Genomic DNA, 24,038 nt, shown 5'->3' on the forward strand with positions numbered 1-24,038 from the left:
CTTATGAACATTTTTCATTTTATCTGTTACTTTCATTTAGTAATTTTAATTAAAATTACAGCTTGATTTATCATATACTATCAAGATCACTGTTTTTTAATTTAAAAGTAAATCTTCCAAATAATCATATTTTAAATGGTTCCAAATTATTCTTATAAAAATAAGAATTGTTTTGATAATAGAAATGTTATTTTCATTTATCTTTTAAAAACACTGCTTAAGGAAGAAAAAATTAAAATAAAAATAGATAATAAACAAATAAGCACAAAAAAGCTACCTGCTGGGAGTCATTTGATTTGAAAGCATCTTTAAGAATCTCAACTGCTCTTGATGGATCAACATATTTCCTTTTAGTACCAACAAGAAGTGCAAATAGATATCGAAGCTCACGCATAAAAGGCAAATTCCGATGCTCCTATTGAAAAAAAGAAAGAAAATTCTTAAGTGAAATTAAATTTTTTACTGGTAAAGGGATACTCATTTAAAAATTAACCAGAAATTTAACTAATATAGCTTAAGAATGAGTCCAGCATCATATTATAGAAAAAGAAGAGTGTTGGTTTCAGCTAGGAGTCAGAAAGGAGTCAAACATGGAAACAGCAGAGCATCTAGCTTAAGCTCACAATTTTAGCATAAATGCCATATATTCACAGCAAATCATGTCATTACCCAGCCAAGAATATCCTCATTTATGTCTGTTTATTATAATTCTTCCCATTCAGCAAAGCCCAGCTGCTGCTGAGAACAGCAATAACAAGAGCCAACATTCAATGAGTGTTTAATCACGTACCAGGCACTATTTAAGTACTTTACCCTCAATAAACCCATTTAAGCAAAAAATCCCTCCTCCACCATGAAGTCTTCCCAGGCCCCTCCAAGTCAATGATCTTGTCAAACTCCACATCAACTGAAATTAATGTTTTTCATTTAGGAATGAATCACTAACTGAAACTGTTATGTGATAATCCTAATTATCAGACTAACATTAGTCAAATAAGAATGTATCATCCTTCCAGGGTTCCTTTTGTAAGTTCACTTTTATTTTTTGATAAACTGTTAAGTTTCGCAAAGACAAGAATATCTGTATATCCTTCACAACTTTTTGCTACACAAAACAAGCATTCAATTCTTTCTGGTTGATTAAACCAAATACTCCAGATGGAACAAAAACAATCGAATATCATAAATAATTCATTTTAAAATAAGAAAATGTTTTATAAGATTGTAATTCACCTATCTTAGTGAAACATGATAACAAATCAGCCAAGTAGTTGTTATTATGGTTAGCTCTTGAAATAAAAATTTTAACAAAGCTTATATATACCATTTAAATATTAGAAAAAACTTTCAAGTTTGCAGTTTTGTGGGCATGTGTATGTGTGTACAGTTGATGCCCAGTATAATCAATTAATATAGAAACAGCTGCTCTCAAAATGCATCAAAAAAGGAGTCTTAAGAAATAGATGTAAGGAAACAAAACTGATTCCAAATATTTATCTGATTTAAAAACTACAAATCCACTACAGCAATCAGAAAGTACATAAAGTCTAACATAAAAATGCTAAGTTTTAGAAAACATTTAAAAAAACATGGATTTTATTTAAGCATAATAAATTCTATCATCTATGATAAAGAATAAATGCAAAAGTTTTAAATAAGATAAAAAAACTAATTCATGATTTTTCTGTGGTACTTACTATTTCACAACAAGGGTTTCAAGACTGTAAATACTAACAATTTTAATCCACAAAGTAATTTTCAGAAATACCCTTAATTTCTTGTGCTCAATCTCTTCATTTATCACTACACCTACAGCAAAAACAGCTTGAGACATTCCTTGCCAAGTAACAAGGATGAAAAAAAAGTGACTTTTGAAAATTAAGTGAAATTCTGCTAAGAAGTAAATGTGAAATGTTAAATACACTAATAAAACATTCTTTGCTCTTGGCCAATTTCAAAAGACAAAATTAGTGAATGCTGTTAAGACTAGCCACTATATGTGCCTAAATTATGAAAATATCACCACATATAGAAACTATTCAAACATGATTCTTTATCTTTTAACAGATTTACCAAGATATAACTGATGTACAATATACTGTATATTAGTGTAAAATTTTACAAGCTTCACATATGTATACATCCATGACTGTATCACCACAATCAGTATCTGCATATCACCCCAAAACTTTCTTCATCCCTCACTCCCCTCCCTAATCATTCCCAAGCAACCATGGTTACTCTGTATTTTCCAGAGATTTATATACATCAAAATTATGTTCCATGTACTCATTTTAGTCTGCTTTCCTGCAATCAGCACAATTATTTTGACCTTCACTCGTATGTACAATACATTCCATTTTGTTGCTGAGTGGGATCCCACTGTGTGGGCAGAACACAACTTATTTATACATTAACCTGTTCCAGCTGCTGCAGATATTATTGGATGTGGCTTTGTGTGGACATATGCTCTCATTCCTTTTGAGTCAAGAACCGCAAGGAATTGGTGAGGCTGTATGGTATACGTTTTTAAGAAAAAAACAATTTTCCAAAGGCACTACATATACCAGTGAATATGTAAAATTTATATGGAAAATCAAGGGATATGGAACAGCCATAGCAGTTTTACATGTATGTAATATTTTACATATTCAGTGGTAGTGGAACGAAAGTTCTAGGTCCACATTCTAGGTTCACATTCACACTTGGATATGGGCTGTATTTTTTAACTTTAGTTCTTCTAGTGGCATCTCTAGTTAAAATTTTCATTAGTCCTAATTTAGACCAGTAACATCAAGCATCTTTTAATGTAGTTATTTTCAATGTTTATCTTCTTTGGTGTTGCAATCTGTTGAGATAGGTTATTTGTCTTACTACTGAATTATACAAATTCTATATACATTTTACATATAATTCCCTTTTGTGACACATATTTTGTTATTATATTCTCCAAATCTGTGGTGTGCCTTTTTAATTAATCTGTATGAATTTTTCAAAAACAAACTTTTCATTTTGATGAAGTCCAATTTATTAAAGTTTCCTTGTTTAATCTGTGCCAGTTTGCTGTGGAACTTAAAAAATCTTTTCTTAATTCAGAACCCTAAAATTTTCTGTTTTATCCATGAATTTTTAAAGTTTCAGTTCTTTGTTTTAGGTCTATAGTTCATTACATTTTTTTTTCATATATAATGTCTTGTAGAGGCTGAAAAGTATTTTTCTTCCTATGACATCATTAGTTCAAAAGATTTTCCTTTGTTCACTGAATTTTGGGGGCAACTTTGATTAAAACCAATTGCCTCTATATGTATGTTATATTTCTGTACACTCTAGTGTCTCCTAATGATCGGTATGACTATCTTTTCACCAATAACATAGTGTCTTGATCACTGTAGCCTGATAATTTCTCCAACACTGCCTTTCTTTTTAAAACTGCTATGGCTATTCCATATCCCTTGATTTTCCATATAAATTTTACAATCTGCCAACTCCTATGAAAATGCCAACCAAAATTATAACTATATTGCACTCATTCCATAAGCTGGGGACAACTGATATCCTAATACTTACTTAGCTGATTCATAAACATAGTATATCTCTCTACTTCTTTAATTTTTCCCAGTGATCTTCTGTAGTTTTCTGTATCTTTTATCTACTTTCCCTCTAATATTCCACCTTTTATGCTCTTACATAATCATTTTTTAATTTATATCTCCAATTGTGTGTTGCTGGTACTAATAAATATAATTGATTTTTTAAATAATTTAGTTATTTGTTTTTGGCTGTGCCGGGGCTTTGTTGCTGCATGGACTTTTCTCTAGTTGTGGCGAGCGGGGCTACTCTCCGGTTGCAGTGCACAGGCTCTAGGACATGTAAGCTCAGTAGTTGGGGCACTGGGGCTTTGTTACTCTGCAGCATGTGCGATCTCCCAGATCAGAGACTGAACCCATGTCTCCTGCATTGGCAGGCAGATTCTTTACCACTGAGCCAACAGGGAAGCCTCTACAATTGATTTTTGCATGTTTGCCTCGTACCATGTAATACTGCTAAATGATCTGACCCCTTGATTCTAGCACCTATTTTTTGGTAGAGTACTTAGGATTTTCTAAATAGACAATCAGTCATATATACCAAAAGACAGCTTTGTTTCTTCCTTTCCAGTTTGTCTGCTTATTTCTTTTTCTTGCCATATAGCACTGGTTGAGATCACTAATGTTTAATAAAAACTTAGTGAGGCCTGACATCCTTGCTTGTCCCTGATCTTTGAAGAAAAGGATTGTCTTTCACTATTAATTATTATAAATATTTGCAGGTTTCTCATAAATGAGCTTCATCAAGATAAAAAGATTTCTTTCTATTCCTAGCTACTCAGAGACATTTTGCCATAAACAGATACTAGCTTTTGTCAAATTCTTTTTCTTCATCTATTGAGCTAGTCTTATGGCTTTTCTTGTCTAAATTGTTACTATGATGAATTATATTCATTTCCAAACACTAAACCAATCCTTCAGTCCTAAACAAATCCCACTTGTCAATGATGTATAGTCCTTTACATGTATTGCATCGTTCAACTTGCCCCAATTCTGACAATTTTTCCTTCTATTATTCATAAGGAATATTGGTCTATAGTTTTCTTTTCTTGAAATATATATTTCTACTTTTGGTTTCAGTGTAATGTTGGTCTCACAGGGTAAATTTGCAAGTTTTATTTCTTCAATTTTCTGAGAAAACTTGTAAAGAATTGGTATTATTTCTTCCTTAAATGCGTGGTATAACTCACCAATAAACTTTATTACTATTGATTTTATTTTTTGGTGCATAAGTTTGAAACTAAAAAATTATTTCTTTAATATAGAAATACACAGCTTATCTTTTCATCACTTACATTCAATAACCTTTGGCTTTCAAAATAATTGTCTGTTGTTTATAGTATTCCACTATTCTCTTTTACTGTCTGCAGAATATGCAGTGATGTGCACCTCTTTCATTTATTTTGGTTATTTGTTTCTTCTCTTTTCTTGTTCAGTCTACCTAGAAGTTTATCAGTTTTACCAATATTCTTAAGAAGTAGCCTGTGATTCCATTAATTTTTCTCTATTGTATCCCTGATGTCTATTTCATAGATTCATGCTCGTATCTTTATTACTCCTTTCTTCTGCTTTCAAATTAATGATCTTTTTTTCCTAACTTTCTGACATAATCTAATGCCACTAATTTGAAACTCTATTTTCTAATAAGGCATTTAGTTCATATATTTTCCATTAACCACTGCTTTTAACAACAGCTATCTAATTTTGATACATCATTTTAATTTTTATTCAGTTCAGAACACCCTGAAATTTCCATTTTGATTTGTTCATTGTTCCTGGGGTTATTTAGAAGTGTAAATAATTTCCAAATACTGTGGGGATTTTCTAGATATCTTTCTGTTGTTGATTTCTAACTTAATTTCACTGTGGTTGGAAAACATAATCTGTACGCCTTGAATCCCAAAAAATTTGCTAAAACTTGTAAATCCAGCTTCTGTTAAATCCTTCACGGCTAAAGACAAAAATTCCAGAATGCCTCTTTTTATTTTAAAATTCAAAACTCCCTCAGATATTTGCTCAATAATATATTTATGGTATTAATCCCAAATCATTTCCTTTTTATATGCTTCTCACTTCTGAGTAGAGAGAATATTGTTTATTTGAAAACATTCACCCTAAATCAAGGTTTTAAATAATATAACTTTATGATTAATAAGGTTATTAATTATATGACGATTACCTCTAAATATTATAAGCTTATGACTCTTTGTTTTGTCAACATTTAATATATGCTTTCCCATCAGTTCATGGCTTTTTAACCCAAAAGAGATTATGTGTGGGAATGGGGAAGGATGAGATGTTTACAGTGAGAATCTATCTTTAAATTTCTAATAATCTCCCAATTCTCCTAGACATTAAGATTACAAATAGCACAAATAAATATGGGTGTATAAAATTAGTTTCAACCTCTATAAGCAATAAACAAGTCTATTCAAATACAAATTGATATCAAAGACTTCATTTCATTCTGTCATCAACAGACATATAATGCTTGCTGCAATTTTAAATTGCTAATAAAAAAATATCCTGCTCAATAGAAGTGAACCTTCAGTGTTTACTGCTACTCAGACTTTTCAGACTCAGTGTAGCAGTAAACACTAGATGAGTTTGCTATAAGTTGATTATTAAATAATAAGTGGCTTAAGGTTACACTGACACCTTTTTGAAACCTGTGCCTTTTATCACTTCAATTGAATTGAACTGTAACACTAATCAGTGGCTACCTCTAAATCTCACATGTTAGCTTCAAAGTTGTCAAGTTACAGTATGTATTGCTGTCATCATGTGAAATTAAAGAAATATCCAATTTATACAACAATCTTTTATAAAACTGCATTGTATTCTTATTGAGTGATTTTTCCCAATGGCAGTAATTATTATTAAAATTATTTTATTTTCTTAAACTAAAGGGATACCTAGACATGCAGACCCTTCCATTAAGAGAAATTTCCCTAGAAAGGTGTTAAAAGATTGGATTCATACATTTCTCTAGTATTCAGCTAAACATTCTCATGACCCCAAACTCTTGTACACAGGCATTGATATCACGATTGTTTTTCAAGTAAGATTATAAAACTAAGTAGCTCTTATTCAATTATTTAAAGAATAAAAGAAAGCTAAACTCTGTAAAGTACTAAAACCCAGGAACACAAAAGAGGTTAAGATACATATAGGGAAAAAAAGATACTTATGAACATCTAACTGCATCATGTAAATTATAAATATACTTTAACCAAAACATCAAAAGAACTAACCAAATTGTTAACAGAGGCAATAGTTCATAAAGTTTCATGTAAAAACTGTTATGACTGAAAGGGGTTTGCTTAATTCTCTGGAAGTATAAGTAGTTGGTCAGGTTATCTTAGATCCCTTCTGAAAATGGTTTTCAATTAATTTGACACTTATGGCTAAAGATTACAGCCCAAAAAGCTGGTTAAAAATCAAATTATATTCCCATCAGCTTGCATTATAAATGTTTCACATTTATAATGTTTGCAGGAAAAATTGTTTTCAAAATGATAGACTAAAAAGAAAATACAATAATGTATCATTACAACTAACAAAAGATCACACAAAGTTCAACACTTTACTGAAACCTAAAACTTTTCACTTCTTCGTCTTTGTCTTTATGGCTAATTTCTTTATGATAAGATCATTATGTCTTACAGTCAAGCATATCTGCGTATCATCTCCATAATTAATCTTTCTCATTAAGTATGAATTTCTGAATGTGAATCAGTCCTATCTTTTGAAAAGTTAATATGAACAATATAACTAGCAATAGCTGACACCTGGTACTGACTATTGAGAGAGTTAATTCTTAGGTAGGTTGATAAGGAGTCTGGGCTCTCAAGGAGGAGAAAAGGGTCTGGGGCTCTCAAGGAGGAGATAGGGACAAAATGTTTTTTTTCTGCATTGCTTGGTTTTAGTCACATGTTTTTTCTTAAACTCTTGAGTTGTTATGACAACAATCTTTAAGACTAACTTTATACATTAAAACAACTCATTTTGCTCAAAGGTATGTTTTTCCTTAGGGAAGTCCTGTGGCTCAGATGGTAAAGCATCTGCCTGCAATGCGGGAGACCCAGGTTCAATCCCTGGGTCAGGAAGATCCCCTGGAGAAGGAAATGGCAACCCACTCCAGTACTCTTTCTTGCCTGGAGAATTTCCAAGGACTGAGGAGTCTGGTGGGCTACAGTCCATGGACTCGCAAAGAGTGCGACATGACTGAGCGACTTCACTTTCACTTTCTTTACACAATAAAACAACTCATCTTGCTCAAAGGTATGATTTTCCTTAAAGTGAAAGTGAAGTGTTTTTTCTTAATGAAAAACAATTGATTATGTACTAATCAAAAACACTTGATTATGTACTAATGATTATATAACAATGTATCCTGTCAAGGACATGTTTCTTCTTTTTAACAAGAACCTTCTGACTAATTTGGTATCTTAAGACATGTGCTGTGGGAGTGGGTCTAGTAAGACCTTTCTTTTGTTCTAATCTTGTTAATTTCAGATGTTTGTTGTGGGAGTGAGTCTGGTAAAAGTATATAAGGCCTGGATAAGACTAGCAAGTGGGGCACTCTCCGTCCCCCTTCTGATGTCTATGTCAGAAGCATTCTCTGTCCCTTTTCACTGTAATAAAACTTCTGCCACACAAAAGCTCTGAGTGATAAAGCTTGGTCCCTGGTCCTGAACCTAAATCTTCTTCAGGACAACTTTAACTGTAAGCTACCACTATGTACCAGGTACTTTTAAGCCCTTTATGTTTTGCTATCTCATTTAATTCTCACAGAAACTCTATAAAACAATTGCTGTCATTATTTTCAATTTTCAGATACGAAAACTGAGCAGCAACTAGATCAAGTAACTAGCTCTAGGTCCAGAACCCGGGCAATGTGGCTCTGACCTCTGTGCTCTCTGTCACAGTACACTGCCTAACAATATTAGAAATTGTAGATTCACACTGCAAAAACAGGGTAAAGCTAAACTTTTAAAGAGTTCGTCTACAGAAATAAATGAAAAATGTTTGATTTCCACACACTTTTTGAGGAGGAAAGACCCTGAATTGTAAATGATAGCCTATTACTATAACATTCTAAAAAGAAGAAAAAAGCAATTACTAAAATGAAACAAAAAAATTGGCCTATTACTGACACACGTGTAGAAAAATTCATATTTACAATATACTGACCAAGAATAGTAAGTTACTGTTGTAGTTGAGATTAACAGGTTGACATTCAAATTTGACACTGCTTCAGATTTGATTTCACAAATATCCCAAAAGCAAACTTTCCCCCATGGCTCAGCAGGTAAGAATCCACCTTTAATGTGAGAGACACAGGAGACATGGGTTCCATCCCTGGGTTGGGAAGATCCTTTAGAATAGGAAATGGTAACTGAATCCTGGAAAATTCTATGGACAGAGGAGCCTGGCAGGCTGCAGTCCATGGGGTTGCAAAGGGTCAGGCACAATGAGGCACATGGCATGGCACCAAAAGCAAACACAAAAGAATATACTCGACTTAAAAATCTTTCATAATTTTACCTTTTGGTTTCGGGGTAAATCTTGAACATTTGATGGAGGCTTGTAATTCAGAACTAATCTTCTGAATTCCAAAAGATTGAATAATGACTGAAAAAGAACAACAATTTAAGATAACCAAAGGGAAAATTCTATTAACAGAACTATAAAAATATGACTAGTCTGAGAGATTCATTTTATATACAGAATATTTCCCACTAACACAAGAAGGCCTATTTTTCTCCCTGAGAAAAAGTCACACTTCTTTTATTTTGACATATTCTTGATCATTAACAATATTTATTGTACTGCAAAGCAGAAAATTACACTTGGACAATGCAAAAAATATAATATGTATTATTAAAAATTTTCTATGTGCCTAGGCAGTTTCCTCAAAATTAAATGTATACAAATGCAAACTCAAGAACTTTTTCAACATGTTATGTACAATGGGTTTTCTAGAGGTATCAATTCTACAAAAATACAGTAGAAATAAATCTATAGGCCAGATGCTAGGTTATAGAGACTCAAAGAAATTATGTATTATCACTAATGGTCAAGGAGACACAGCTTAGGAAGGAAACAATATTTAATTAAAACAACAGCAGTGTCACGCAAAGATACAGTAATACTGATCACATAGAGTATAATGAAAGCATATGGAAAGATGCTCATGGAAAAGTCTCCTGGAGCTACCCTTTTAAACTATAGTTTGCAATCCATTAATGTCAAGATAAACATCAACTCTAAAAAATGAAATAAAATGTAATGTAAAATATCAGAACATGTCACAAAGAATAAATTTACCAGAGTATTATTTATAAAATTTTCATTGGTGAAATTCTCATACGTTCTCATATGTATGTGTAAAGTGTTTTACAATGTAAAATGTATTCCTTTCTGTAAGTCATAGTTTATGAACTTCAAAAATCATTGTACAGGGGGCAATGATGCATTACAATCTTAGTAAAAGATGGGCTAGCCAACTTGCTAGAAAATAAACATAGCATTTTAAGCCAATAAGAAAACAAAAATTTGTTTAGTATTAGATTTTGGGAAAACTGACTCACTATAAATAGAGTCAGATACAGATATATAGAGATGCAAATCAAAGACCTATATATGAAAGGTAAAACCATAAAACTGATAACTGTGACCTGAAGTATTTTAGTAAACAATATGAACATATTCATTTACTCATTCTTTTAACAAACATTTATGGAGCACCCACTACATGCCAGACACAGGGAAGACAGGAAACAGAGAATAAAACATACCAAGTCGTCTCCGCCTTTAATACTATCTTGTGATTGCAAATTAAAACAATGAGAGTAGATGTTATAAACTAGAAAGAATGTGAATACAATAATAGACCAAAATCAGAAACTTAAGAAGCATTTAAAAGCCAAGTGAAAAAGAGGTATAAAACAAAATATGAATAGTAAAAGAAGTGGCGAGTCTGAGGGCACAGAAGAAAAAGGAGTAGAGAAAGCCTTCAAACATAGTTGTACATCAGAGTAACAGCAGAGCTTTTTTTTTAAATTTATTTATTTACTTTACAATATTGTATTGGTTCTGCCACACATCAACATGAATCCGCCACGGGCGTACACGTGTTCCCCACCCTGAACCCCCCTCCCACTTCCCTCCCCGTACCATCCCTCCGGGTCATCCCAGTGCACCAGCCCCAAGTATCCTGTATTGAACCTGGACTGGCGATTTGTTTCTTATATGATATTATACGTGTTTCAGTGCCATAGTTTTGCATCAGAGTAACAGCAGAGCTTTAAAAAATGTTTATGTACAGAATTTCTCAACAAAGATATAAAGTACCAGAGATTCTGAAGTACATCAATCAATTACTGGCAAATTTCATTAAGGAGAAGATTAGTAAAGGTTGGAGGTTGCCACATCCAAAGAAGGTAAGGGCAGGAAAATAATCTTTATATTTAGCAGTTGGGAAGTCGCCTTTCCAATAAAATGGGAGGGCAGTAGCAATGAGTCCTAAAGAAATGGGTAAAAGTAGAGGTCAAAGTATGGACTGTTCTTACAAGGGATTTATATAGGAAAAAGAATGACAAATCTAAAGAGGCTCAATCCACTTCTATGCTCTGAGCTCCCACTGAAAAATATTTTTTCTTCTTTTTGAACAGATTTCCCCTGGCGGGTCTTCTGGTAACAAATTATTTCAGCTTCTGCTAAGCTCAAAATTGTGGAGGTTTTCATTTTCGAAAGACTTTTACTAGTTATAGAATTTGAGATGGCCGGTTATCTTTTCCCAGCACGTTAAAGATAGCATTTCTGTTGAGAAGCCAACTGTCGGTCTTATTTTTGCTCCTTTATTGAAGCAATATATCTTTTTCCAACTGGCTACTTTTAGGGTTTTCTCGGTCTTGAGTGTTTCTATTTTACTATGATGTACTTTTGTGCAGTACACTTTATGTTCATACTACTTGGTTCCTATTGCTTCCCGAATCTGTGACTTGATTTCTTTCATCAAGTTCAGAATATTCTTTGTCATCTCTTCTAATATTGTTTTTATCCTACTTCCTTTTTAGTTTCCCTCTGGAACCACAAATAAATTGTGTTAGTAGTACAATTTACTCCATGTCCAAAATATCTCTTCTATGCTCTCATCTGTATTTCACGGCTTTAGTGTGAAAATGTTCCTCAGACAAACTGTCCAGTTGACTAATTCTCTGGTCATGCTGTGTATCCTTCAGTTGTGTCTAATATGCTGCAAAATTCATCCCCTGATACCCTAACTTATGATATTTTTCAGCTCTAAATTTTTTTATAGTTTTTAATTTTTTATCAAAAATTCTAAATTATGCTTCTAATTCCTTAAGCATATTAGTAGTTATATAACAAACTATTCAATTTTAACTTTTCCCTACATAGTTATATTTCTAATTATTCATTATTTTCTCCTAATTTGGGGACATGCCTTATTTTCTGATATGACCAATTATGAATGATTGAGTGTTAGACACTGTGTGTAAAAAACTGGAGAAAGTTCAAAGTTCAAGATGGTATTATCTTTCACTAAAATTTACATTTCCTTCTGGCAGGCAGCAAGACTAAAATATTTGCAATCCTATTATTACCTTGATCCAATCAATTATGAGATGATCTTAAGCTGGGATTCACAAGTTATAAAGCCTGGCCTCTTCTCAATTCTCAGTTAATCCTAGAGTCTAGCCCTTTAGAATTCAACTGAAAATTTCAGATGTTTCCAAGGCTTTCAAGCTTGTGTGAAACTCCGCTTAGCTTCCAGCCAATCAGCAGCAACTTCTGAAATTGCCTCAAATATCAGTTCAGTTCAGTTCAGTCGCTCAGTCATGTCAGATTCTTTCAGACCCCATGACTGCAGCTCGCCAGGCTTCCCTATCCATCACCAACTCCCGGAGTTTACTCAAACTCATGTTCATCGAGTTGGTTTTGCCATCTAACCATCTTATCCTCTGTTGTCCCTTTCTCCCCCCACCTTCCATCTTTTCCAGCATCAGGGTCTTTTTCCAATGAGTCATTTCTTCACATCAGGTGGTCAAGGTACTAGTTTCAGCTTTAGCATCAGTCCTTCCAACGTATTCAGGACTGATTTCCTTTAGGATGGACTGGTTAGATCTCCTTGCAGTCCAAGGGACTCTCAAGAGTCTTCTCTAACACCATAGTTCAAAAGCATCAATTCTTTGGCGCTCAGCTTTCTCTATAATCCAACTCTCACATCCACACATGACTACTGGAAAACCCATAGCTTGGACTAGAAGGACCTTTGTTGGAAAAGTAATGTCTCTGCTTTTTAATGTGCTGTCTATGTTGGTCATAGTTTTTCTTCCAAGGAGTAGGTGTCTTTTAATTTCATGGCTGCAATCACCATCTGCAGTTATTTTGAAGCCCCCCAAAATAAAGCCTCTGTTTCCATTGTTTTCCCATCTATTTGCCATGAAGTGATGGCACCAGATGCCATGATCTTCATTTTCTGAATGTTGAGCTTTAAGCCAACTTTTTCACTCTCCTCTTTCACTTTCATCAAGAGGCTCTTTAGTTCTTCTTTGCTTTCTGCCATAAGTATGGTATCATCTGCATATCTGAGGTTATTGATATTTCTCCCAGCAATCTTGATTCTAGCTTTTGCTTCATCCAGTCCAGCAATTCTCAATGATGTAGTCTGCATATAAGTTACATAAGCAAGGTGACAATATATAGCCTTGATGTACCCCTTTTCCGATTTGGAACCAGTTTATTGTTCCAAGTCCAGTTCTAATTGTTGCTTCTTGACCTGCATACAGATTTCTCAGGAGGCAGGTCAGGTGGTCTGGTATCCCATTTCTAAGAATTTTCCACAGTCAAAGGCTTTGGCAAAGTCAATAAAGCAGAAGTAGATGTTTTCTCAAAGATAAAACAGCCCAAAATGTGAAGCTTACTCTCTGAAAATTCTGTTCTCTCAAAGTGTAGCCTCAAAATTCAACAATGCTTTAGGGCTTGCAACACCTTCAAAATGCTGGTTTCATCTTTGTTTTTAGAACTCCAACAATATATGACCAAGTGGATGGCTGAAAAGAACTTAATATGCTATTACCCAAAGCAGAATTTATGACCATGGATTATCACAACAAATTACAGGAACTCATTTTAAGTCCCAATCTATACTCTATATTGGGCATAGTAGTATTGGTCAACGTATTTCTTCAAAAGGGGTGGTAAAGTCTAATCGCCACTACTGTCTAAATTACATTTGTGACTCATACAGATTTAAAACAAGTATCCTTTTATTGAGCTCAAAGCCAATATCTGAATTCTGAAATCTGTTAAGAATGTGGCTAAACTCATGGAAGGTGAGAGTTTAAATACATAATTTATGGAAAACAAAAAAAGTGATGACAAGAGAGCAGAAAGAAAGTGAAGTCGCTCAGTAGTGTCTGACTCTTTGCGACCCCGTGGACTGTAGCCTACTAGGCTCCTCCGTCCTGGGGTTCTCCAGGCAAGAATACTGGAGTGGGTTGTCATTTCCTTCTCCAGGGGATCTTCCAGACCCAGGGAACAAACCTGGGTTTCCCACATTGCAGGCAGACGCTTTAACCTCTGAGCTGCCAGGGTAGAGTTTAAATACATAATTTATGGAAAATAAAAAAAGCGATGACAAGAGAGCAGGAGATATAAACTCTCTATGATGAAAGATACTAAGGGAAACCAACATAAATTCTCCTTGGTGGATTATTAATATTTAAAAATGAAATAGTAACAGATAAGTTTCAAAGTGTGAGAAAAACAGAGTGGCCTGATTAAAAGATGAAAGTTTGTATACAGAGCAATTAAATCCCAATGGCCTTCCCAGACAGAGAGGCACCAGACAACTACTCTCTCCTTCTGTGGAATGTAGGAAAATCTAGACTTTGGATATAACTGAACTTAACTGACTCAGGTTCATAAACCTTATCATCCAATCCACAACTCTTCTGAGGATGAAAAAGGGCTCTACAATGAATCAATAAGTGCTGACACATCTACAATAGGAATAAACTGGGACTGTACGAGGCAAACCAAGAAGCAGAAGCACCTTACTTCTGAGCATCTCAGAGGATTCCAGATGGGAATGGTGCTAAGGGTCATGAGAACTCATGAATTACTTGAACTTAACACCCCAAACTAGAGAGAGGAATAGAGTAGAAAAAGCAGCCCCAATCAGTACCATCTACATAAAATTGCTTTTGAACAGGATAAAAATAATCCTGAGTAGTTAAGTGGTTGATACCCAATCTAAAGACAGGCTGATATTGTTAGCATCCAAAAGATTATGTAAGCCACTCTGTACAATTTCTTTTTGCTCACAATCCCTTCCTGATATCCTGTTCCTCTTTTCTTTCAAAATACTTAGGTCTCAGTACTTAAAGGAATAAGTACAACAAAGTTGTACCTTCTGTAGCTTACCCCCCATTACCTACTCTGAAGTTAGAGGTTTATAATTCCTGTAAACTATAATCGGTAGAAATACTTTTAAAGAAGAGAATTCCCAGTTGTTTCACACTAGTCTTGCCAACTAAGTAAATTCCATCCCTGAGAAAATTTTTGTAACTGAAACTTTACAGTGCATTTATATCATAATTTGAGCAAGTTCCAACTTGCTTTGAAAAAAAATTTTTAAACTTCCCAACACTAATACAGATTTCCTACCCAAAGTTCCTTTCATAAGTGAAAAGTTCCAGTTATTATGATAAACATATTTTAGATGTCTGTTGAATTAAGTAAATGTCAAGGAACGAAAAAATAAAATATTTCAATTACTAGAAGTGAAAATTAAAAGCTACTTAAAATGGTTTAAGAGATTTTAAAGTTACATTCAAAAACAAAACAATGTCATTTAGCACTAGACAATTTTTTTTTCCCATCCACAATTTCCTAAACTGAACCTTACTGTTTTTCTACATCCCCAAAAAACAGTATACTATTACTTCATTAGAAGCCAAAATTTTCAAGGTTATCTTTTATTTCTTCTAGATGTTTAAAGCACCTATTCTAACTAACAAATACTGATTCTCTGGGAGCGCTTTCTTACTTCTTATAGTTTTCTAAGAGAAGCTGCTAATCAATGAGCCTCGTTTACTGGCCATAATAGTGTAAAGGTAGCATCCAAATACAGGCAGCAAAACATACTCATAGGCGCTCAGAGCACAGCCTTAAAATTGTGTTTCACATTTTAAAGTGAAAACTAAATTATGAAATTTAAACAATGAAATGCAAAAGAATTTACTAGTGGTGCAAGTATTAAGATAGCAAATAAAATTTGAGATATTGCTAGCATGTAAGTGGATAATTAATGCATTCTCAAGACCAAAAACAAAAGTATTATTACAAATTCATGTTAATTCCAAGTATTCCTTAATATTTTCATAGCCTGGAAAACATAACATATCGTGTTATTAACTGGTGTGTACCATAGTTGAATAAAAAGTGAGGCATGAAACCAGAAAACCAAAGAAGATCAAATTATATAATACAGTTTGCCAGAAGCAAAGACAGAAAAGAGCTGGAAATTATAACACTGAAGTAAAAAAAAAAAACAAAAAAACAAATTAATCACCTAGAGAACACAATTAATAACCTTTAGAATAGAAAATTTTAATAACCTGTTAGTTGCTTTAATATCATATGAAAGTTAATACTGTATTCAGGTTGGAAACAGACAAAATGAAGAGGTATTTTAAATGTAAAAGAATGTAAATTAGAAAACACCTACTGATTTTAAAAGACTCATTAGAAACACTAAATGAGCTACAGTTCAGCTATATTAGGAAATTAAGCACAAATATTAATTTTCCTAAAGAGCAATTAAAACTAAGAGCATGTTATTATTCATAGATTATTTTACTTAAGGAGATTGTTTAGTTTAAGGTTTCACAATTTGAAAGATAACATTACCAATGTCTGAGAATACTAAAGAATTATGACAATAGTCATATCATGTAAGAGTTAAAAAAAAAAAAAAAAAAAAACTAGTCCAAACTGAGAAGATGGTTATCTATGCATACAAATATTTTTCATTTTAGAATAAGAAGCTCAATAAATAATTCCAAGTTAGAAAATGTTATTCTTAATTTATTTTTATTCTTTCATTCTCACATATGTATTGAGAATTATTTCTCAATCTATTTCCTCCTAAAATAAAATGTCCTCTTTTATTAAAAAAAAGTACTTAAACGACTATAATTATTGAATGATATTTTCTATTATATATAAATAAATCTGATCTGACTCTCACACACACACACAAAAACAGTCTTGGTTTCATATCTTGGTTATGAAGTGAAGTATGAGTCACTCAGTCACGTCTGACTCTTTGTGACACCATGGACTGTAGCCCACCAGGCTCCTCTACTCAAGGAATTTTCCAGTCAAAAATACTCGAGTGGGTAGCCATTCCCTTCTCCAGGGGATCTTCCCAACCCAGGGATCAAACCTAGGTCTCTTGCATTGCATTGCATTTTGTTTTTACCATCTGAGCCGCCAGGGAAGACCCATCTTGGTTATATCCTTTCCTAAATTTGCAGGGATTTATATATAAAAATATTTTCCTTTCACTCTGACAACAATTCCCAACAACAGATAAGGAGGAGAAATTAATTCTGAATAAGGCATTGACAGTGTTTTATCGTGAAAAGTCCATACTGGGAATGAAGAACAAAGTGGAGTGGGGAATACTGCAATCGCCAAACTAAGTTAGTAGAAAGGCATATTAAAACCTTGTTTGCAGTGTGTGTGTCTATGTGTGTGTCTGTGTGTATGTAGATATATAACAACTAAAAAGAAACACAACTCCAACTCACTTTTCACTGCTGCCAGGCCCACCACATAAGATCTGCATAAAGATTCTTACCTGAATAACAGCACTAAACCAGCAAGTATTGCCAACATTCTTTAGTCCAACAGGAGCTTTGTCCTGCCTTTTTCTATCGTAAGGGTTTCGAGAATCTCTCCAAACTTCAGTAGGTGTCCTCTTCAAACATGCTTTATTTTCTGCTATGCTGGCCTCAAGAACTCTTAAACGATGGGTAGAAAATAATGGTGAAAAAATACAGCATTAATTTAGCACTGTACGGTAGAAAACAGCATACTATAAACTAAGGATTTTTATAAATTAAGGTCTAGACAATGCATTTGGAAAAGGAATACTTAACACTAAATTTACTCAAGTGGAGGCTAGTTTTCTAGAACATAGCATAGTTCTAGTTTTCAAAAACATAGTAGTAGCAATGCTAATAGATCAAAACACAGGCAGCAGTTTTTCCTCAGAAAACAGATTTTAATCACAAAAAGATAGCATTACATAATAGGAAATAGATATATTAAGTTATATTTCAACAAACTAGAAGCTTAGTATCAGGAATATAGCACCTAGATAAGTTTTCTGAAAAAATCATTGCATTGAAGTACATATTTACAATATACATAATAATTAGTTTTCATTAGAATTTCTTTGAAACACCAAGAAAATTAAAAATTGAAAAACACTGCACATTCATCCCTCTGATCATTAATTTCCTTTTCTATTTAAAAAAAAGTTTAGGTAAATTCTAGGGTTCGTTTCAGTTCTACATAGCCATACTCTACAAAAGCTACTGAAAAATAAAGGGAGAGAATATTTATGTGTTCATTTCATTCCCCAATAGTTTGCCTAGAGAAAAATCTACTGCAGTAAACTCCTACATATCAGAACAATAAAAGATAAACCTCTTCAAAATAAGTACATCCACAGAATATCTAAAACATATCTAAACACGGCTAACAGTACCGCTTAATGGTGCATTAATGCTTAAGCTGGAATCAAGATTGCCGGGAGAAATATCAATAACCTCAGATACGCAGATGACACCACCCTTATGGCAGAAAGTGAACAGGAACTAAAAAGCCTCTTGATGAAAGTCAAAGTGGAGAGTGAAAAAGTTGGCTTAAAGCTCAACATTCAGAAAATGAAGATCATGGCATCTGGTCCTATCACTTCATGGCAAATAGATGGGGAAACAGTGGAAACAGTGTCAGACTTTATTTTTGGGGCTCCAAAATCACTGCAGATGGTGACTGTAGTCATGAAATTAAAAGATGCTTTACTCCTTGGAAGGAAAGTATGACCAACCTAGATAGCATATGCAAAAGCAGAGACATTACTTTGCCAACAAAGGCCCGTCTAGTCAAGGCTATGGTTTTTCCTGTGGTCATGTATGGATGTGAGAGTTGGACTATGAAGAAGGCTGAGCGCCAAAGAACTGATGCTTTTGAACTGCGGTGTTGGAGAAGACTCTTGAGAGTCCCTTGGACTGCAAGGAGATCCAATCAGTCCATTCTGAAGGAGATCAGCCCTGGGATTTCTTTGGAAGGAATGATGCTAAAGCTGAAACTCCAGTACTTTGGCCACCTCATGCAAAGAATTGACTCATTGGAAAAGACTCTGATGCTGGCAGGGATTGGGGGCAGGAGGAGAAGGGGACGACAGAGGATGAGATGGCTGGATGGCATCACTGACTCGATGGACGTGAGTCTGAGTGAACTCCGGGGGTTGGTGATGGACAGGGAGGCCTGGCGTGCTGCGACTCATGGGGTCACAAAGAGTCAGACACAATTGAGCAACTGAACTGAACTGAACCGAATGCTTAAGAGCATTTTCTCTTAAGCAAGAAAATGCTGAAAAACCCTAATCCCTACATATAAACTAATCATGCATTTTGTCTACTCAAGACATGTGTTACTTACTATTCCAAATTATCATGAATAACTCATTTTATGTTCACTCCAAAAATCTTAGTAAGAGATTTTTCAACTTTTTGGCTTCTTAAAAAAAATCCCATTCATGCTATACTATTTTTATCCTAAAGATTTTGCTCTATTAGATCAATGTCAAACTAATACAGCTATCTTCCCTAATTATGGATGAGAAGCAGAATATTTTTCATCTCTGACTTTGTAATATGACCTTAGATACAGTGCATTAGATTCCAAATCAGTATTACTTAAAATAACTTATATGAATATAGGATAGAGTTTTTCTTTGGGAATCAATTAAATCACATACGGCAGGTGTGGGGGTGGGGAGAGCAGAAAACACGATACATTAAAATGTAAAGGTCAAAATAAACTCACATATTTAAAAATAAACAGTTTATACTTTTAAGAGTGATCTAACATTAGCAGCAGTAATCTCTGCCCAACTATCAACTCTCACAAGGAACCTCAGCCCCTAGAGGTTTTTTCTCTTATTTAACAATAAACAGTGCTAGAACTCCTTGGAAGGTATTTAGTTGATGATTAGGGACTTAAGAATATCAGGTTTATCTGGAACATCCCACTCCAATCAAAAATGAGTTCTCAAGAACATAAAAGGGAAGTAAGTCAAAGAGCCAACTTGAGACTTTCTACTGTTCGTTGCACAATTTAGCATGACACAAGAAAAATCAACTGTACAAATTACATTTGTACAAGGTGACCACCTCGAAAGAGAAGTTAACACATAGTATACAAAAGGTAAATACAACATCAAAGTCTATTTTATATAAAAAAGGTATATTTAATCATTTTTTGACTTACATAAGTGGGAACAATTTTCATTTGAAAAGTCTGTTCCTTTTGTTACATATGTATATCTAGAAGTATAAATTAATGAATCTTATTTCCACACTGGTAATCAGAAATGAACAAACTAAAACAAGCAATGGGTTCTGGGAAAGGTAGCAAACATACTACAAACAGGAAAGAATTAGTGCCAGTGGTCATTTATTAGTTGGTGCAAAAGTAAATGTGGTTTCAGACCCTGAATTTTAAATCATTATAACTAGGTTCAAACACACCTATGTTAAATCAAAATAGGAACCATTACAATTAACACATTTTTGCCAATGAGAAATGTTTGTTTATTCCTATAGCATAAAAATCTGTGCTTCGGAAAAAAAAAAAAAAAAATCTGTGCTTCAGGATTCAACAAACTCCCTCCTGCTGGTTGTAGAAGTGTTTCCCCTGCAAAAAGATGTCAAGATGCTTGAAGAAGTGGTAGTTGGTTGGCGAGAGGTCAGGCGAATATGGCAGATGGGGCAAAACTTCATGGCCCAGTTTGTTCAACTTCCAAAGTTATGTGACGTGTGGTCAGGCATTGCTGTGGAGAAGAATTGGGTCTTTCCTGTTGACCAATGCCAGCTACAGCTGTTACGGTTTTCAGTGCATCGCATCAATTTGCTGAGTATACTTCTCAGATATAATGGTTTTCCTGGATTCAGAAAGCTGTAGTGGATTAGAGGGCAGCAGATCACCAAACAGTGACCATGACTCTTGGTACAAGTTTGGCTGTGGGAAGTGATCTGGAGCTTCTTCTCAGTCCAACCACCTAGCCGGTCATGGCAGCCTGTTATGTAAAACCCACTTCTCAACACATGTCACAGTCCAATCAATAAATGGTTCATTGTTGTTGCACAGAATAAGAGAAGACAACACTTCAAAATGGCAATTTTTTGATTTGTGGTCAGTTCATGAGGCGCCCACTTATCAAACTGTTTCACCTTTCCAATTTGCTTCAAATGCCACATAACCACAGAATTGTCAACACTGAGTTCTTGGGCAACTTCTCGTGTAGTTTTAAGAGGATAAGCTCTGATGATGGCTCTCAATTGGTCACTGTCAACTTCTGATGGCCAGCAACTGAGCTCCTCATCTTTAAGGCTCTTGTCTCAAAGTTTTGCAAAACTTCTTGAACCACCACTGAACTGTACATTTCTTTAGCAGTTCCTGGGCTATATGCATTGCTGATATTGTAAGTTGTCCTTGCTGCTTTACTACCCATTTCGAACTCAAGAAAACTGCTCGAATTTTTTTTTCTAACATCATTTCCACATCTAAAATATATATAAACAGCAAGTAATAAGTCATTAGCAAAAAAAAAAATGTGCATTTTAATGACATGTAACTACATTTAAGAATGTATTCCAATATCAAATGGCAAAGTTCAACAATGCAAAACCACAATTACTTTTGCACCAACCTAATATAAAAGACAGAAGAGGCATTCAGCAACTGACTAGCACTGGTGGGCAGGTATAATAACCATTAAAAAAAAAAAAAGGATTCTATAGTATATTCCAAAAGCATAAACTAGTCAAAAGTCAAGGAGAACTACACTCATTCATAAATCTCCTAGGTGCATGATCCTCTACCACTATATGTTTTTAAACTATTTATAATAATATGTTTTTTAAACATATATGTTTAATATATGTTTTTAAACTAGTTATAATAAAATACTAACTTAAAACTCTAGTTATAATAAAATAAAATAGAAATAACCCTTTTTAATGCCAACACATCAGATCACTTGTATCATAATGACCAGGCAACAGGTCACGTAGACATTAGTTATGGAAAACTTCAGAAGAGTTGATTTCTACAAAATACACCCAATCTAGAAAAATTAAAATCTATACATAAGTCACATGAATTTAGTAACAAAATGAGACTCGGCCTCAAGACAACACTGAGTAAAACTAGGTCTCCTGCTCCCCATACCTGTCAACAACCCATTCCAAATCTCCAATTCAGACTGCTCTGAGATAACAATATTCTTCTAATTTCAGATCTAGTTAAGATTACTAAAAACCAGAAGGTATTATTTTTAAATGTTTCAATATAGTTAATTCAGTGACCCTTCTCTTCAGTCCCCTTCCACCAAGAAAATACATCTCTTGTTTTTCATGGTGGGAAATGTATAGCCTCAAATGTATTTTCTAGGACCAAGCAGCTTACCTGAACTCTTTGTTACAAGCTAGGAGGGAAAGTCAAGAATATAAACTGAAGATACCATCTCCCCAGCATTCCCATGGATCTTTTTTTCTACAAAGGAAAAGTTGGATACAAACTGTAATAACTGAATAGAGCTCAAGATATATATGTTCCCTGCTTCTCAAAGTGACCTAAGATGTAAAAAAAATTTTAAGTATACGTGCATGTGTGAAAGTGAAAGTCACTCAGTCATGTCCGACTCTCTGTGACCCCAGGTACTACACAGGCCATGGAATTCTCCAGGCCAGAATACTAGATTGGGTAGCCTTTCCCTTCTCTATGGGATCTTCCCCATCCAGGGATCAAACCCAGGTCTCTAGCATTGCAGGCGGATTCTCTACCAGCTGAGCCATAAGGGAAGCCCTTATGTGCATGTGTATACATAATTAAATGTATATAATTATACATATAACTGAATTCAGTCATATGGTAGAGATCATCATACATTATAATAAAAATGTTTTAAAGACATAGACTTATAATTCTCCATATGTGTGTGTTAAGTTGTTCAGTCACATCCAACTCTTTGCAACCCTATGGACTGTAGCCCACCAGGCTCCTCTGTCCATGAGATTCTCCAGGCAAGAACACTGCAGTGGGTTGCCATTTCCTCTTCAAGGGGAGTAGACTATTGAAAGTCCCTTGGATAGCAAGGAGATCAAATCAGTCAATACTAAAGGAAATCAATTCTGAATATTCACTGGAAGAACTGATGCTGAAGCTGAAACTCCAATACTTCGGCCACCTGATACGAAAAGCCAACTCAGTGGAGAAGACCCTGATGCTGGGAAAGACTGAAGGTAAGAGGAGAAAGGGAAGGCAAAGGATGAGATGGTTGGATGGCATCATCAATTCAATGAACATGAGTTTGAGCAGACTCTGGGAGATGGTGAAGGACAGGGAAGCCTGGCGTGCTGCAGTCCACTGGGTCGCAAACAGTCAGACATGACTGTGAGACTGAACAACAGGCACCATCACCTCCAGGGGGTCTTCCAGACCCAGGGATCGAATTCATGTCTCTTGTGTCTCCAACATTAGCAGGTGGGTTCTTTACCACTAGTGCTACCTGGGAAGCCCTCTAATATTCCTTAACCACGCGGTAATATGGTAGAATTATGGTAGTTACAAATGGTCGATGAAAGAATGCCATGACTTTGTGATCTCCTTGATTTAGAACTTACAACATATTCAGTTTTGTAATCACTAGGGACTTACAACATGCTCCAGTAGGTTTCCTCCTATGTCTGCCCCCTGGCTTTTAAAGGACCTTTTAAACACATTTATTACACTGCACAAAATTCTGAACCAACCAGTCTCTCCTATCAGCATCAGAGCATAGAAACAGGGATTTGCTTCATCCCTAGAGCATACTTGGTTAAAAAAAAAAATGGAGTTAAACAAGTGTTTGAAATATAATGTCAGATATCAGATGTTGCTATCTCTTTGTTATTATTATTATTATTGTCATTTGGCAAAGCCCAACCTCTAACCCAAATATGAGCCCTCCAGTCCCAAGTTCTTGTCCTTTTTGAGAGCCCAGTTCTGGCACTATGAATATAAATTATATATAAACCAAGTCCTCATAAGGGTTCCTTCCTGGCCTCACCAAAGTTA

General features: G+C 34.5%; 1 protein-coding gene across 6 annotated transcripts in view; it reads right to left on the reverse strand.

Annotated features, from left to right (window-relative positions):
* Positions 1-24,038, reverse strand: part of USP25 (ubiquitin specific peptidase 25) — a 159,220-nt gene that overhangs the window by 78,806 nt on the left and 56,376 nt on the right. For all 6 annotated transcript variants that reach the window (XM_061428785.1, XM_061428715.1, XM_061428651.1 and 3 more), the window contains 3 exons: positions 17,488-17,650; positions 9,138-9,224; positions 278-415 (listed from right to left, as the gene is read on the reverse strand). In XM_061428785.1, coding sequence (XP_061284769.1) covers positions 278-415; positions 9,138-9,224; positions 17,488-17,650 — 388 coding nt within the window. The remainder of the gene's footprint in view (positions 1-277; positions 416-9,137; positions 9,225-17,487; positions 17,651-24,038) is intronic.

The sequence above is a fragment of the Bos javanicus genome, chromosome 1 (genome assembly GCF_032452875.1).
Source record: "Bos javanicus breed banteng chromosome 1, ARS-OSU_banteng_1.0, whole genome shotgun sequence".
NCBI lineage: Eukaryota > Metazoa > Chordata > Mammalia > Artiodactyla > Bovidae > Bos > Bos javanicus.